The 12,519-nt window shown below is 38.5% G+C and overlaps 1 protein-coding gene across 8 annotated transcripts in view; it reads left to right on the forward strand.

Annotated features, from left to right (window-relative positions):
* KAT2B (lysine acetyltransferase 2B) overlaps positions 1–8,864 on the forward strand; it is a 102,437-nt gene extending 93,573 nt beyond the window's left edge. For 3 of the 8 annotated variants that reach the window (XM_045088955.1, XM_045088956.1, XM_045088961.1), the window contains exons 15-18: positions 1,383–1,419; positions 1,661–1,724; positions 1,822–1,906; positions 6,784–8,864. In XM_045088955.1, the coding sequence (XP_044944890.1) occupies positions 1,383–1,419; positions 1,661–1,724; positions 1,822–1,906; positions 6,784–6,977 (380 nt within the window). In that variant the 3' untranslated portion in view covers positions 6,978–8,864. Of the gene's footprint in view, positions 1–1,382; positions 1,420–1,660; positions 1,725–1,821; positions 1,907–4,833; positions 4,925–6,783 lie in introns of all 8 variants that reach the window. The other 5 variants (XM_045088957.1, XM_045088958.1, XR_006609248.1 and 2 more) reach the window with 5 other exon arrangements.
* Positions 8,865–12,519: the final 3,655 nt, after the last annotated feature.

The raw sequence follows: 12,519 nt of genomic DNA on the forward strand, positions 1-12,519 counted from the left end.
TTGTCTCCATTTGTGGTGTTTGTAGTCGTGTGGGAGCAGATGCTTTCCCTTTGTCTTTTCTCTACTGAGTGCAAACAAATTAAGGAGGACTTAGATGACTCCTCCTTATAGCTGTTCATATCTATCATTTACTGAAAGATGGCTGTGGATAGCATGGGGAAATTCTACTTTTACGAATGGGGAAATTGAATCTCAGAATGGTGAAGTCCTTTGATCGCAAATAGCCCGTGGCCAGTAACCGTCAGAATTAGCCGCAGTGGGATGCTGGTCTGCGGATTTGTTGCCGTGTGCACCCTTGCTCATGCTCTCAGGACTGCAGCCCGCCCAGGTGTGTGCTTGGCCAAAATTGTCTCCAAATTTCTAGAAAGATGATTGGGAAACATGTAATTTGTTTCATGTTTCCTATTTTAGAGTAGTTTTCCCAAGGGTTCTTATCTGTGCACATTAGAGAGGAATTGTTATGGATGAGAACTTGCAAAATAGCTGTTTTTGTAGATCGAAAGCTGCCGAATAGCCACACTTTCATTGAGTTCAGATCCAGGGTTTTGTAGCATATTGAAGATTGAATACACAGCACAAAATCAAACAAACCATAGCTCTCCAGAAAAAAGTAAGACCTTATTCCGGCAAGATACATTCCTTCAATACAATAGCTACCCTATAGCAGATCTGACTTTTATTTCTAGACCTAGAAATTTCACTTCCCTACATCACCCCTGCTAATGGCATCATAGCTATCACATTGCTGAATGCCCGCTTGTGCCGGCATTCTTCTGTTTTGTTTTTACATACATCAGCTAATCTCAGAAGGGATCATATCACCTAATTTTTAGAGTTCTGTTTTATAGATTGATAAATTACAGAGGCAAAAGGTTAAGTAACTTATCTCGGATAAGTTTGCTTTTAAGGAGAGAGCAAGAAATTAAATCCTTGAGGCTATAGTTTCTTTCTGCTGCACTAAACCATCTTGTATTACAAGCAGGGTCTTTGCCAAATAAAATAGAGGCCAGGATAAGGTTTGCTCTAACCTAAAATAACAGCTTAACTCTTTTACGTGGTGATTAGCAAAATATGTGATTTAGAGTTTAAAATATACACGTGCCCCAAATACTGGACATACTTATTTTTTATGTTTTCCTCTGAAAAGTGGGGAGTTCCTTCTTTAAAAAATGCCAACAGAAAGAGATGTTGGCTATCTTGGAAATGTTTCATGCTGTTAGCTATAGAAGGAAGTAATTAATTGCAGTTGATTTCTGTCTTCCCAGAGGTAGACTTTTATTGAGGCATGCTTGTAATTTATTTCACTTTTGTTAACTATTACTTTTGTTACTCTCTTGACCAAAAGCAGTTCTCATTCAGTGTTTAATTTTGTTGACATATAGGAGAGACAGGCTGGAAGCCGAGTGGAAAAGAGAAAAGGTAAGTAGGATGGGTGAGGATATTAATGGAAGTGATTTTTCTCTTTTTCCAGAAACTTAGAGGAAGCAGGCAAACTGCTTATAATCACCCATTAACAGCACTTGCTGCTTTTCAGTTTTCATAAAAAATCTGGGATGGCTCCCATTTTAGGTTTTGGTCAAAGTAAGCAGAATAGGAATCCCCTGGCAAGGGGGCCAAAAACTAATCATGATTCTCTGCTGTTTACTCTTTTCCTTTCAAGTAAAGAGCCCAGAGACCCTGACCAGCTTTACAGCACTCTCAAGAGCATCCTGCAGCAGGTGAAGGTGAGGGTCTTCTTTTCATTCCCCTCATGCAGATTTTTGAAATGATTTCCCACATGGAATTTCCATATTAGATACCTTACTTTTTTCTTTACTCAAGAGCCATCAAAGCGCTTGGCCCTTCATGGAACCTGTGAAGAGAACAGAAGCTCCGGGATATTATGAAGTTATAAGGTTCCCCATGGGTAATGCCATTAACATTTTCTAAGTATAGATTTAACTCTCTCTGGATGGCGGTGTGGGGACACGTGGTTGCTGAGGTTGATTTGTACTCTTCTGTTGTAGGGTAGGGTGTGTGTGATGGGCGGTGGGGTTCCCTGCATCCGGGCCACTGATATAGAGCAGAGTGATAAAGGACAGGTGGGTGGCCCAGTCTCGTTAGACATGCCTGCAACTTTGACAGCCACCTGCTACCAGCACTGGATGCAGAGAACCCTGGTGGCGAACTGCACCCAGCCATAGATGCGAAAGCTGGCTGTTCGGACATCACCTGATTTACATTCTACCCGTTTGGTTGCACATGGAGAACTTCAGGCTGTCCTCTTGATATATTTTGAGGCTTGTGATCATTTATGAAAGTGATGCAAAAGAAGTTGGAGTAAGGCTACTTGCCTGCTTCTCTAGCAGAGGGAGAAATCCTAGTAACTCAGTTCTCGATTTTCTATGCTCTTGATGGATACTATTAGTGTCACTATTTATATTCCCGTTAAAAGCTTTGTTCCACATCCAATGCCAGACAAACACAAAATGCTTTAGAAATGTAGAATTGTGGAATTTGCTGCTGTGCCTGCACCATGCTAAAATGATTAATTGAGCCAATTGAGAATCCAATTAAGCTAATTTGGCATTGTGTAGATGACAGACAACTAGCTGAACTGTTTTCAGTCAGTTGTGTGGCCATTGTTGCGGAGACAGCCTGTGTCTTCTGTCCCTTTTCTACCTGCAAACTGTTCCTGGTACTAAGATGTTATTAAAATACGAAAGGAAGAATGAAAGGCCTCTATTAGCTCCCTGATAAAAGAGTTATTTGTGGGTGTTTTCTGTAGCATTAATTTTCACATGAGTTTTCACTGTCGTCATTGTAATGGTTTTGGTAGTCTGTCCTCCTTGACATGGACCTACATCCATATGCTTTTCTTTCTCTGTTCTCTCTGCCTTGCTTCTTTGTATCTTAGTTATGAAAACTGAAGTGTAAGGGTTGGGTGAGTCTAGAATTCTGAATGGAAGAGTGTTTGGGGAATCAGTATTTTCTTTTCTTTTTTTTTTATTCTTTTTTAAAGGTCTTATTTTTAAGTAATCTCCATACTCAACATGTGGCTAAGACTCACAGCCCTCAGATCAAGGGTCCCATGCCCCATTGCCTGAGCTGGTCACATGCCCCTCAGTGTTTTCCATCCTGTAAAAAATATGTTAAAATCCTTTATTTTATTTTTTAAAAAATATTTTATTTATTTATTCGACAGAGACACAACGAGAGAGGAAACAAGCAGGGAGAGTGGGAGAGGGAGAAGCAGGCTCCCACTGAGCAGGGAGCCCGATGTGGGCCTCGATTCCAGGACCCTGGGGTCATGACCTGAGCTGAAGGCAGACGCCTAACGACTGAGCCACCCAGGCGCCCTGTTAAAATCCTTTATGCCCATTTCCAAACTTAACTGACCTTTGCTTCCTCATCGCCTGGACCATCTCAACTCCCTTCATGAAACACTCATAGGAGGTTATATAAGGTTGGGGGAGAATAATTATCTTTCAGCCCTGCTCATGTACTCTCTGAAGACCTGCAATGGTAGTTCTAGAAGGTCCCCTCTGTCCGCTTTGGAAATGTTTTGCTTGGTCCAGCCCGAGAAGGGAATGAGCCTCTCCAGTTGGATACCACCTGCGTGCATAGCTGACTGCTCGAGTGGAATATAGGCCCTGTTGAGCAAGCCCAAAGGTAGACTGAGGTGTGTTCTAGACAAAGTTACAACAGTGAGTGGTGCTTTTTAGGGGAGCAGTAATATTTTTCTTAGGGTGCCTTTAGGTGCTGGGTGAAAGGTATAGTCTTATCCTTAAGATGGTCATGCTTTTAGGGCAAGACTGACAAATCTGTAATTTTACTTTCCCCCATAATTGCCTTCTCAGCTTTTTCTAAAAACATTTCTTCTCTTTCCTTTGTGCTCTCAGAAACTCATTTTCTTCCATAAGAATGAGGTCCAGCCTATATCATTTAGAGAATCTCATTCAGAACATCGTCTAAGTAGTCTGGCCCAAGCATGTCTTCTTACCATGCGTGGATTGCTGGGCAGGATTTTCCTATTTACTCAGAACTCCACCGTTGGTGGGAGGGATGAAAATGGAATAATTTAATGATTTTTCCATATGTGATATCACTGATACTTAATCACCTTCTTTAACATGCCATTTGGTCAGTAAGCTTCTAGTAAGGCTAGAGGAAGAACGATGTTATTTACTTATTTAAAGATTGTATTTATTTATTTGACAGAGAGAGCACAAGCAGGGGGAGTGGCAGGGAGAGGGAGAAGCAGGCTCCCTGCTGAGCAAGGAGCCTATACAGGGTTCAGTCTCAGGACTTTGGGATCATGACCCGAGCCAAAGGTAGACACTTAACCGACTGAGCCACCCAAGCACCCGAAAGATGTTATTTATAACTTAAGAATAGAATAGAAATATAGAAAGAAAATAACACAGAATTGATTTTAATTATTCTGAAAGATCCAAATACTTCTATGACTCTCATTTTGTTTCTGCTGTAGCTTAGGCTCTCTCCATCTCTTCTTACCCCCTTTCTTCCAAATAATAGTTTGAAATCTTTTGGATAATCTTCTTTGTGCCATGTTTCATTCCCCCCACCCCCTTTTAGTTACACAACTCTTCCTTCTAAAACATAAACACTGTATTGAGCAGCATATCTTAAGTGGTAAGCCTTAGGTGGTAAGGTAGATATCCAACTCTACCTAGAGAGGCACAGTTAATTTCATTGCTCTTCTTTCATTTACTGAGAGGACATCTTTATCTGCTCAGTCACACTTGGGTGAGACAGCTAGTGGGTATTTGCTGAGCCTTTATAAAGTATCTTAATACTTGCCAATTTTTCTCTCCTTCTGAACCGTTTTAGTTAGAGAAGAAAGAAAATTGAAAGTTGAACTCTCAGATACGATGACATACCACTAACCAAGAGAAGCTTTAGTCAAAGGAAGTAGGCAAAAGTACCTATTTCGCATTTTTTTCTTTGGTGTTTTGTGGTAGATTTAAGATTTTGACACAAATGAATTCTCCCCATTTTTGGATGTTGCCCATAAATTTATATATCTCACTAGCTGATGATCCCAGTGTATTCAGTTATAAGTTTCTTTCCTTCTGGAAAATGTGATAATATAGTGGGAATTTGGGCATTGGTAGAGCTATTTTATTTTTTAAACAATTTTGACTTACTCTCCCATGTACAGCTAATATAATTTTTTGACAGAACCAGACTTAAAGACAACTAGGGGACTTATAAGTAGACAAATGTTAGCATCTTCTTTTTTTATTTTTTTGTATAAGATTTTTCTCTCTCTTTTTTTTTTTTTTTTTAAAGATTTGTTGATTTATTTGAGAGAGAGTGAGTGAGCGCACATGCTAGCCAGGGGAGGAGCAAGAGGAGCATAGGGAGAGGGAGAAGGAGAGAAATAGACTCCCCACTGGGCGTGAAGCCTGCTGTGGGGCTCTATCCCAGGACCCTGAGGTCATGACCTGAGCCAAAACCAAGAGGCAGCTGCTTAACCAACTGAGCCACCTAGGTGCCCCTATTTATTTGAGAGAGAAATAGGTGCCCCTATTTACAGAGAGAGGGAGAGTACATACCTGTGCGGGGAGGGGCACCGGGAAAGGGAGAGAGAATCTCAGGCAGGCTCCATGCTCAGGGCAGAGCCTGACACAGGACTCAGTTCCCACAACCCTGAGATCTTGACCTGAACTAGAATCAGAAGTCAGGCACCTAACCGGCTGAGCCACCCAGGCATACAGAAATGTTAACGTCTTCTAATCTGCATGGAATTTTGTAAATTAGTTCTAAGAGTGAAGAGTAAACAAGCCCCATGGTATTCTTACAAGTTCATTTTTAAAAAATTATTTATTTATTTATTTTAAAAGGCTTTTATTATGTATTTGACACACAGAGAAAGAGAGCAGTCACAAGCAGGGGGAATGGGCGGGGGGGGGGGGGAGAAGCAGGCTCCCTGCTCAGCAGGGAACCTGATGCAGGGCTCCATCCAGGACCCTGAGATGGTGACCCAAGCCAAAGCAGACGCCCAACTAACTGATGGAGCCACCCAGGCGCCCCTATTCTTACAAGTTTAAATAAAAGTACTGTTTTCATTTGTAAAATGATATAATTTAAAGCAAGTGAATATATTAGGAAAATACTATTTTTACAATAATTTTTCAAAGCTTACTTGCTTTAGAAAAGAAATTACTATCTGTGTTTTGTTTTTTTACTGCCTGTGATTCATATTTCATGCATGGAACATGAAACTAAATTCATTTGAACCATTTTATATGCAAGGAACCTGGTGTATCTGTAGATTTATTTATGATCAGATTTTCTACTTTAGTTCTGTTTCTGCAACTCCAAAACAACTGTGAATGTAATGAAACAAACTCAGTCTTATTGTTTGGATTTAAGTAATGAAATGATTCAGACAAATGTTCCACCTGCTCTACTCTGGGTAGAGAGAGCCTCTTCTGTATAATTCTGGATGAATAGCTAACAGTACTTAGTTTATCGTACTTACCACTGCTGATCTACTTAGCTTCCTTGTGCTGAATAGGGGATTGGGCCAGATGACTAATAATGGTCCTTTCAACGCAAAAATGCTGTGATTTTACACAAGAAGGTCTCACAACAGAAACAACATAAAATTTAAGAACTGTTTTCTGTGATCCTAAGAATGTCTCTTAAGCTTAGGGCTTGGGATGATAAAAATGTAGCCATGCTGATGACATAGATTTCTCTCCCTGTCTTCTTTTTTGTCAGCTACTGTTTAAAAGGAGTCAAAGATTGCTAATATTTTTTTTTCCTGTGCAGATCTGAAAACCATGAGCGAACGCCTCAAGAATAGGTACTACGTGTCTAAGAAATTATTCATGGCAGACTTACAGCGAGTCTTTACCAATTGCAAAGAGTACAACCCCCCTGAGAGTGAATACTACAAATGTGCCAATATCCTGGAGAAATTCTTCTTCAGTAAAATTAAGGAAGCTGGATTAATTGACAAGTGATTTTTCCCCCCTTCCGCTTCTTAGAAACTCATCAAGCAGTGTGCCTAAAGCAAGGTGGTTTAGTTTTATAAAGAATTGGACATAATGTATTGAAGATACTTACTTGTAAATGTAATAATTAGCACTTTTGAAAAACAAACAAACAAAACCTCCTTTTAGCTTTTTCAGATATGTATTTAAATTGAAGTCATAGAACATTTTTATTTTATGGAATAGATTTTAAGCTATTTACTACTATTGTAAATTTTCTATGGCATGTCCATTAGCTGAATATTCAATAATAGATGATCAGGGGTTTCCTCAAAACCTGTATATGAGGAAATTGCACATAGTTCCAAGATTTGGGGGAATGCAGAAACTTTTCAGACCATGAATGTTTCCATTTTTTTCTAATGGAATGTGAGAGTTTATTTTTATTTTATTCTGAAGGACTTTAAAGAAGGGATACATGATAAAAAGCCCATAAAAGGTGAAATATGTGATGTTTGAAGTCTCATTGTAGACTTTTTATATATATATATTTTTAAAAACACTCATCTAGATGAGGTGCTTTGAGCAGTTCTGAAAAATGCAGTTCCAGAAAAGCAACTGCTTTGATTCCTAAGGAAGAAATTCTAAATAATGCACACTTTTTTATAAGCATCTGGATTTTTGATAATTCTGTCTACCTACAATAAACTCGTGAGCACATAACCACTATTTTAATAATTATTTTCTCTACACAGATGTGGACTATTATATTTGACTTCGCTTATGCAGGCCATAAGTTCCAAAAGGCAATCTGATGCATAGAGGCATACATTTAAAAACACTTGAGGTTAAATCAATGTGCTTTAATAAGGAAAGATGCATCATCTACATATGTATCAAATTTGGTGAATCCTTGTTCTAACAAATAAGGATTTCTTTCCCTTTTCTATGATGTATGCAACCCCACTGATAATGTATTATATGAACATTTTTCCTTTTGCATCTCCAGATTATATTCATTGTCTGAGGTGAATTGAATCAACAAGATTTGCTGTCAGTATTTTAACACCTACATTGGAAGACAGACCCAGGGTAGTATCCCACTAAAATCCATCATACAACCTTATTAACCTGTCTTGGGATTCCAGCTTAGTGCTTGGAAATATCTCCTGATTAACACTACATAGCAAAGTGGGACATCTGCCATCCCAACTCTGGGAGAACCAACTAATATTAAACAAATGAAGGCCATTTTGATGGTCTTTGACACTAATTTTTAATGATACAAATTTATAAACTGATTTTGTAAAGGACTAGGTTTTAAAAGTATATTTAACTTGATGTTTTCTATCCGCATAAATGAGTTAAAATGGTCATGTAATAGTTGTCAAAAACAGTTGCCAGAGATAATCTGCACGAAGGAAAAAAACCTGCAAATGGCTGTTTGCCAGTGGGAAGTATGGTTTTTAATATGTAAGAGATATTCAGAATGCTCACACCGAAAAATGCCTCAACTTTTATAAGTATAAGAAACCACCTTGAGTGGCATCTAGATTTCTAGTGAAGAATGATGATACAGTTTGGATTAAGTATCTTGGACTGGTTTTAAACAGTGCTTTGTCCTGAATCTGCCAAAGCATCTGTCCAGCTTGGTATCCTGTGAAAGTTGTTATTTTCTGGGTAGACTTTGTTATAGAGTATTGTCTTTAAAATCAGATTGTCTCTTCTATATTGAAAGCATTTTTATGTTTTCTAATTTAAAAATTAATATTTTCTTATAGATATTGTGCAATAAAGCTGAAGTAGGATGTGTGGTTTTTGCAAATGCTTTAACAGCGGATAAAATTTTACATTTGTAAAATTAATATATTGTACTGGTACAACATAGTTTTAAATTATATTTTAAAAAGCTCTCAATTTGGTGGTGTGTTTTTTTCTTCTAGCCTATTAAACTTAACAGGGCAAGTGTTTGATCTGGTTGTTGACCATCGACTATACCCGTAATTCTTAGATTTTGGGCATTTTGTTGAAGATGGTTACCATTGTGGCATTTGTTGGAAGTTTCATAAAAATTCACAACCCACCAGTGAGGGAATTTCAAGAGGAGAGATGCTCGAGTGTGTCTGTGTCTTTTGAGTGGTCCATTGCATCTTGCCCACTGTCACTCATTAAACAAAGAAGAAAAAAGTCCTACGGAAAGAAGAGTGTTACTCTTTTAGAAATTAGATATTTTTTTCCCCAGTTGCATCGGTGAAATAGATGAAGAGACAGCTAAAAATACAGCTGATTCTTACACATCTCCTCCTGAGCTTCTCATGTGCCTCAGAATGGTGACTGCAGGAAAGAATACTGTGTCCTCTCTGGAGTATGAGAGAATGCCTTTTCTTTCTGAATCTTGAACCAACTGAGAAGTCAAAAGAATAAGGCATCTTATGGCCCGAATATCTTTATTAATAATAAAATGGGTATTGGAGAATGTGGCTTGTATATCTCTGGAACATGGGCTAATACCAAACAATATGACTGGCTTGCCAGCAGCTTGGCACCACTGCCAGCTTCCCCTCCAAGGGCAGGGCCTTTACCACCGAGCTCAGGGCATGGCCAACAGCAGTGCTGCTCTTTGGAGGCAGGCCAGCTCTGAAGAGGTCCAGGTGAGCGAGCAGCCACACAGTGCAGTCCTGAGCCTTCCGGTAACTCATCAGAGGGAGGAGTGAATGAAGGCAGAGGGAGGCCGGGGGCTTGTCCTTCCTTCTGCTGAAATGTAAACATCTGGATTGGAGAAGAAGTCTCCTTCCCACTCCATCCCATATATCTGTATCAAGAATCGCTACAAAGTTGTTTTTTTCAATACATGTGAAAGCTGGTTGTATTCATTAGAATAGTGAAAAGACTGAGGTTTCATACTACCTGGAAGTAAAATTTTAAATTATGAAACCTAAGATAGAAACAAGATCAGACTGAGGCACTATGGACAGATCGATAATGTGCCACCCCTTTTAGCTGAGAGTCTTCAGACCAGCCCTCACTGTTTTAAGAGATGTAAAACCTGTACAGGACAGGGTTGTTGGAGGCAGCCTGTGGCTTTTTTCCACAATGTTCTGCGCCGGTCTGCTGCAGCGCTCATTAACGAGTGTTCTTCTCTGAGCAAAGTAGAAATGATACTGTGAAGTCAGAGCTTCAGCAAAATAAACAGAAGATGCTGAGAGAAGGTGAGGGAACACCCGTAAGTATCATGAAAAGTTTTTTAATGTAATTTATGTAGGTTTATGACTTGGTTTCTTTATGGGAGCACTTTTCTTTTTTTGTGGAACAGAGATAAAGCTGGAGATTCTCTCTGGGTTTATTAAAAGCAGTATATTTCAACAAGTCAGAGAAAAGCGAAGAAAACAAAAGTCCGTGTTCTTACTCTCTCTTTATTGGGAGGTGCAACACAACCTTGGCAGAATTAGTTTAAAAAGATGAGAAACTACACGACTGTGTGTGTGTGTGTGTGTGTGTGTGTGTGTGTGTGATTTTCTGAGCTGAACCGAAGGTTGTCAGTTTTAATTTATGTATGTTTAAAAAAGTCCTTTAAGAGAAATCCCTTGGAGAATTTGTTGGAAGGTAGGGGCCCTCTCAAAGTCATGCACATGTTCATGCATAGGTACTTTTTACATACCACTTTACTTGGTTCTTGGACCCTTTCTAAAATTCACTGGTCTCTATTCTTTGCTCTCTTGTTAACCACTCATTTCCTACAGTTAAGAGATGGGTATCCTGTTTATGCTTGAAAATAAGAACAGAAAAAAAAGCAGTCCAGCAACAGAATAGGCAAGGGTTATAAGAAAGTGCTTGAGTTTGGTTAATCTTCATTGTTTTAAAGAGTTGAATAGAATACAGACATGGTTTATACAAACCTTGTGACCAAGTTCTAATTCAAATCTTTCTTTTCCCCATACAGTGTTACTAATTCAATGTGCCAGCACTGCTTCTACTCCTTTTTTTTTTTTTTAAGATTTTATTTATTTGACTGACAGAGATCACAAGTAGTCAGAGGGGCAGGCAGAGAGAGAGGGGGAAGCAGGCTCCCTGCTGAGCAGAGAGCCCGATGTGGGGCTCCATCCCAGGACCCTGGGATCATGACCTGAGCCAAAGGCAGAGGCTTTAACCCACTGAGCCACCCAGGCGCCCCTACTGCTGCTACTCCTTAACACACTCACACTTGTACAGTCATAGCTTGTTTTTTAAAAAATCTCAACATCCCCTTCTGTATTAACATTAAAAAAATTGAAGTATAATTAATAAACACGCAATACAACACAATATCCCACAAAGCACATATAATAAAATACACAGGTCTTAGGTGTAAGGAAAAGAAGTATCAATCCTACACAAACTCAGAAAAGAGATGTGGGAAGACTTCTGAAATCATTTTATGAGAGCCAGTATTGTTTACCCTGATACCGAACCCAGAAAAACAATTCTAAGGAACTATACATCAACACAACCCTCAAAAACACAGATGCAAAAGATCTTTAACAAAATACTAGCAAATGGAATTCAGCAATATATAAAAATTATAAGAGATCATGACCAAGTGGGGTGTATCTGATTAAGTCAAGGTTGATTTAACATGAAACTTCATTAATGTAATTATATGCACAGCACAAAGGAGAAAAAAAATGTTCATCTCAATAGACAAAGCATTTGGCAAAGTTCAACACCCACTCATAATTTAATAGAAAAACAAGAAGAATAAGAGGAAACATCCTCAATATGATACAGATTATTAATAAAAACTTAAAGCCCATCACAGTAATGCTAAAAAACCAAATGCTTCCAAGGTTGGAAGCGTCCTCAATATGATACAGATTATTAATAAAAAATTAAAGCCCATCACAGTAACGCTGAAAAACCAAATGCTTCCAAGGTTGAGATAAGAAAAAGTGTCTGCTCTCATCACTTTCATTCAACATTGTAGCGGAGTTTCTAGAGAGTGCAGTAAGGCAAGAAAAGGGCATTCAAGGCAGAGGAGAACCCTTTGTAGACAATAAGGTCATGTACATTAAAAAAATTCTAAAGAATCTACAAAAAAAAAAAATCTAGTGAGTGAATTTAGCAATATCCATACATGAAAATGAATTGAATTTCCATAAACTAGCAGCCAACAAGTGAACATGAATTTTAAAAATACAATTAAGTCAACAATATGAAATGTTTAGGATAAAGTAATAAAATGTGAGCAAAAATTAGACCACAAGACTTCTCAACAGCAAAATTAAGACCATAAGAAAATGAAATTTGGGGGAAGTAACTGTCAACCTACATCAAGAGTGAGGGAAAAATTCATTTCTAGAAAAAAACTTGACCCTCATCAAAATGACTTATAAAAGATATGCTTCAGAAACTTGGACTTTGGAAATACAAATTAAGCCATTACAGGATAGCCATTTAATAAAAGTAGAAATAGAGACAACTTGACCAATCCAGCGGTAAACAGTAAAGAAAAAAGAGCAGAGTAGATAGCATAAAAATATTTGATAGAAATAAATCAAATTTAGGAGTTATCAAAATAAATGTAAATGGACTGACT

Source organism: Mustela putorius, unplaced genomic scaffold (genome assembly GCF_011764305.1).
Source record: "Mustela putorius furo isolate JIRA1106 unplaced genomic scaffold, ASM1176430v1.1 tig00003834_pilon_pilon_pilon, whole genome shotgun sequence".
Lineage (NCBI taxonomy): Eukaryota > Metazoa > Chordata > Mammalia > Carnivora > Mustelidae > Mustela > Mustela putorius.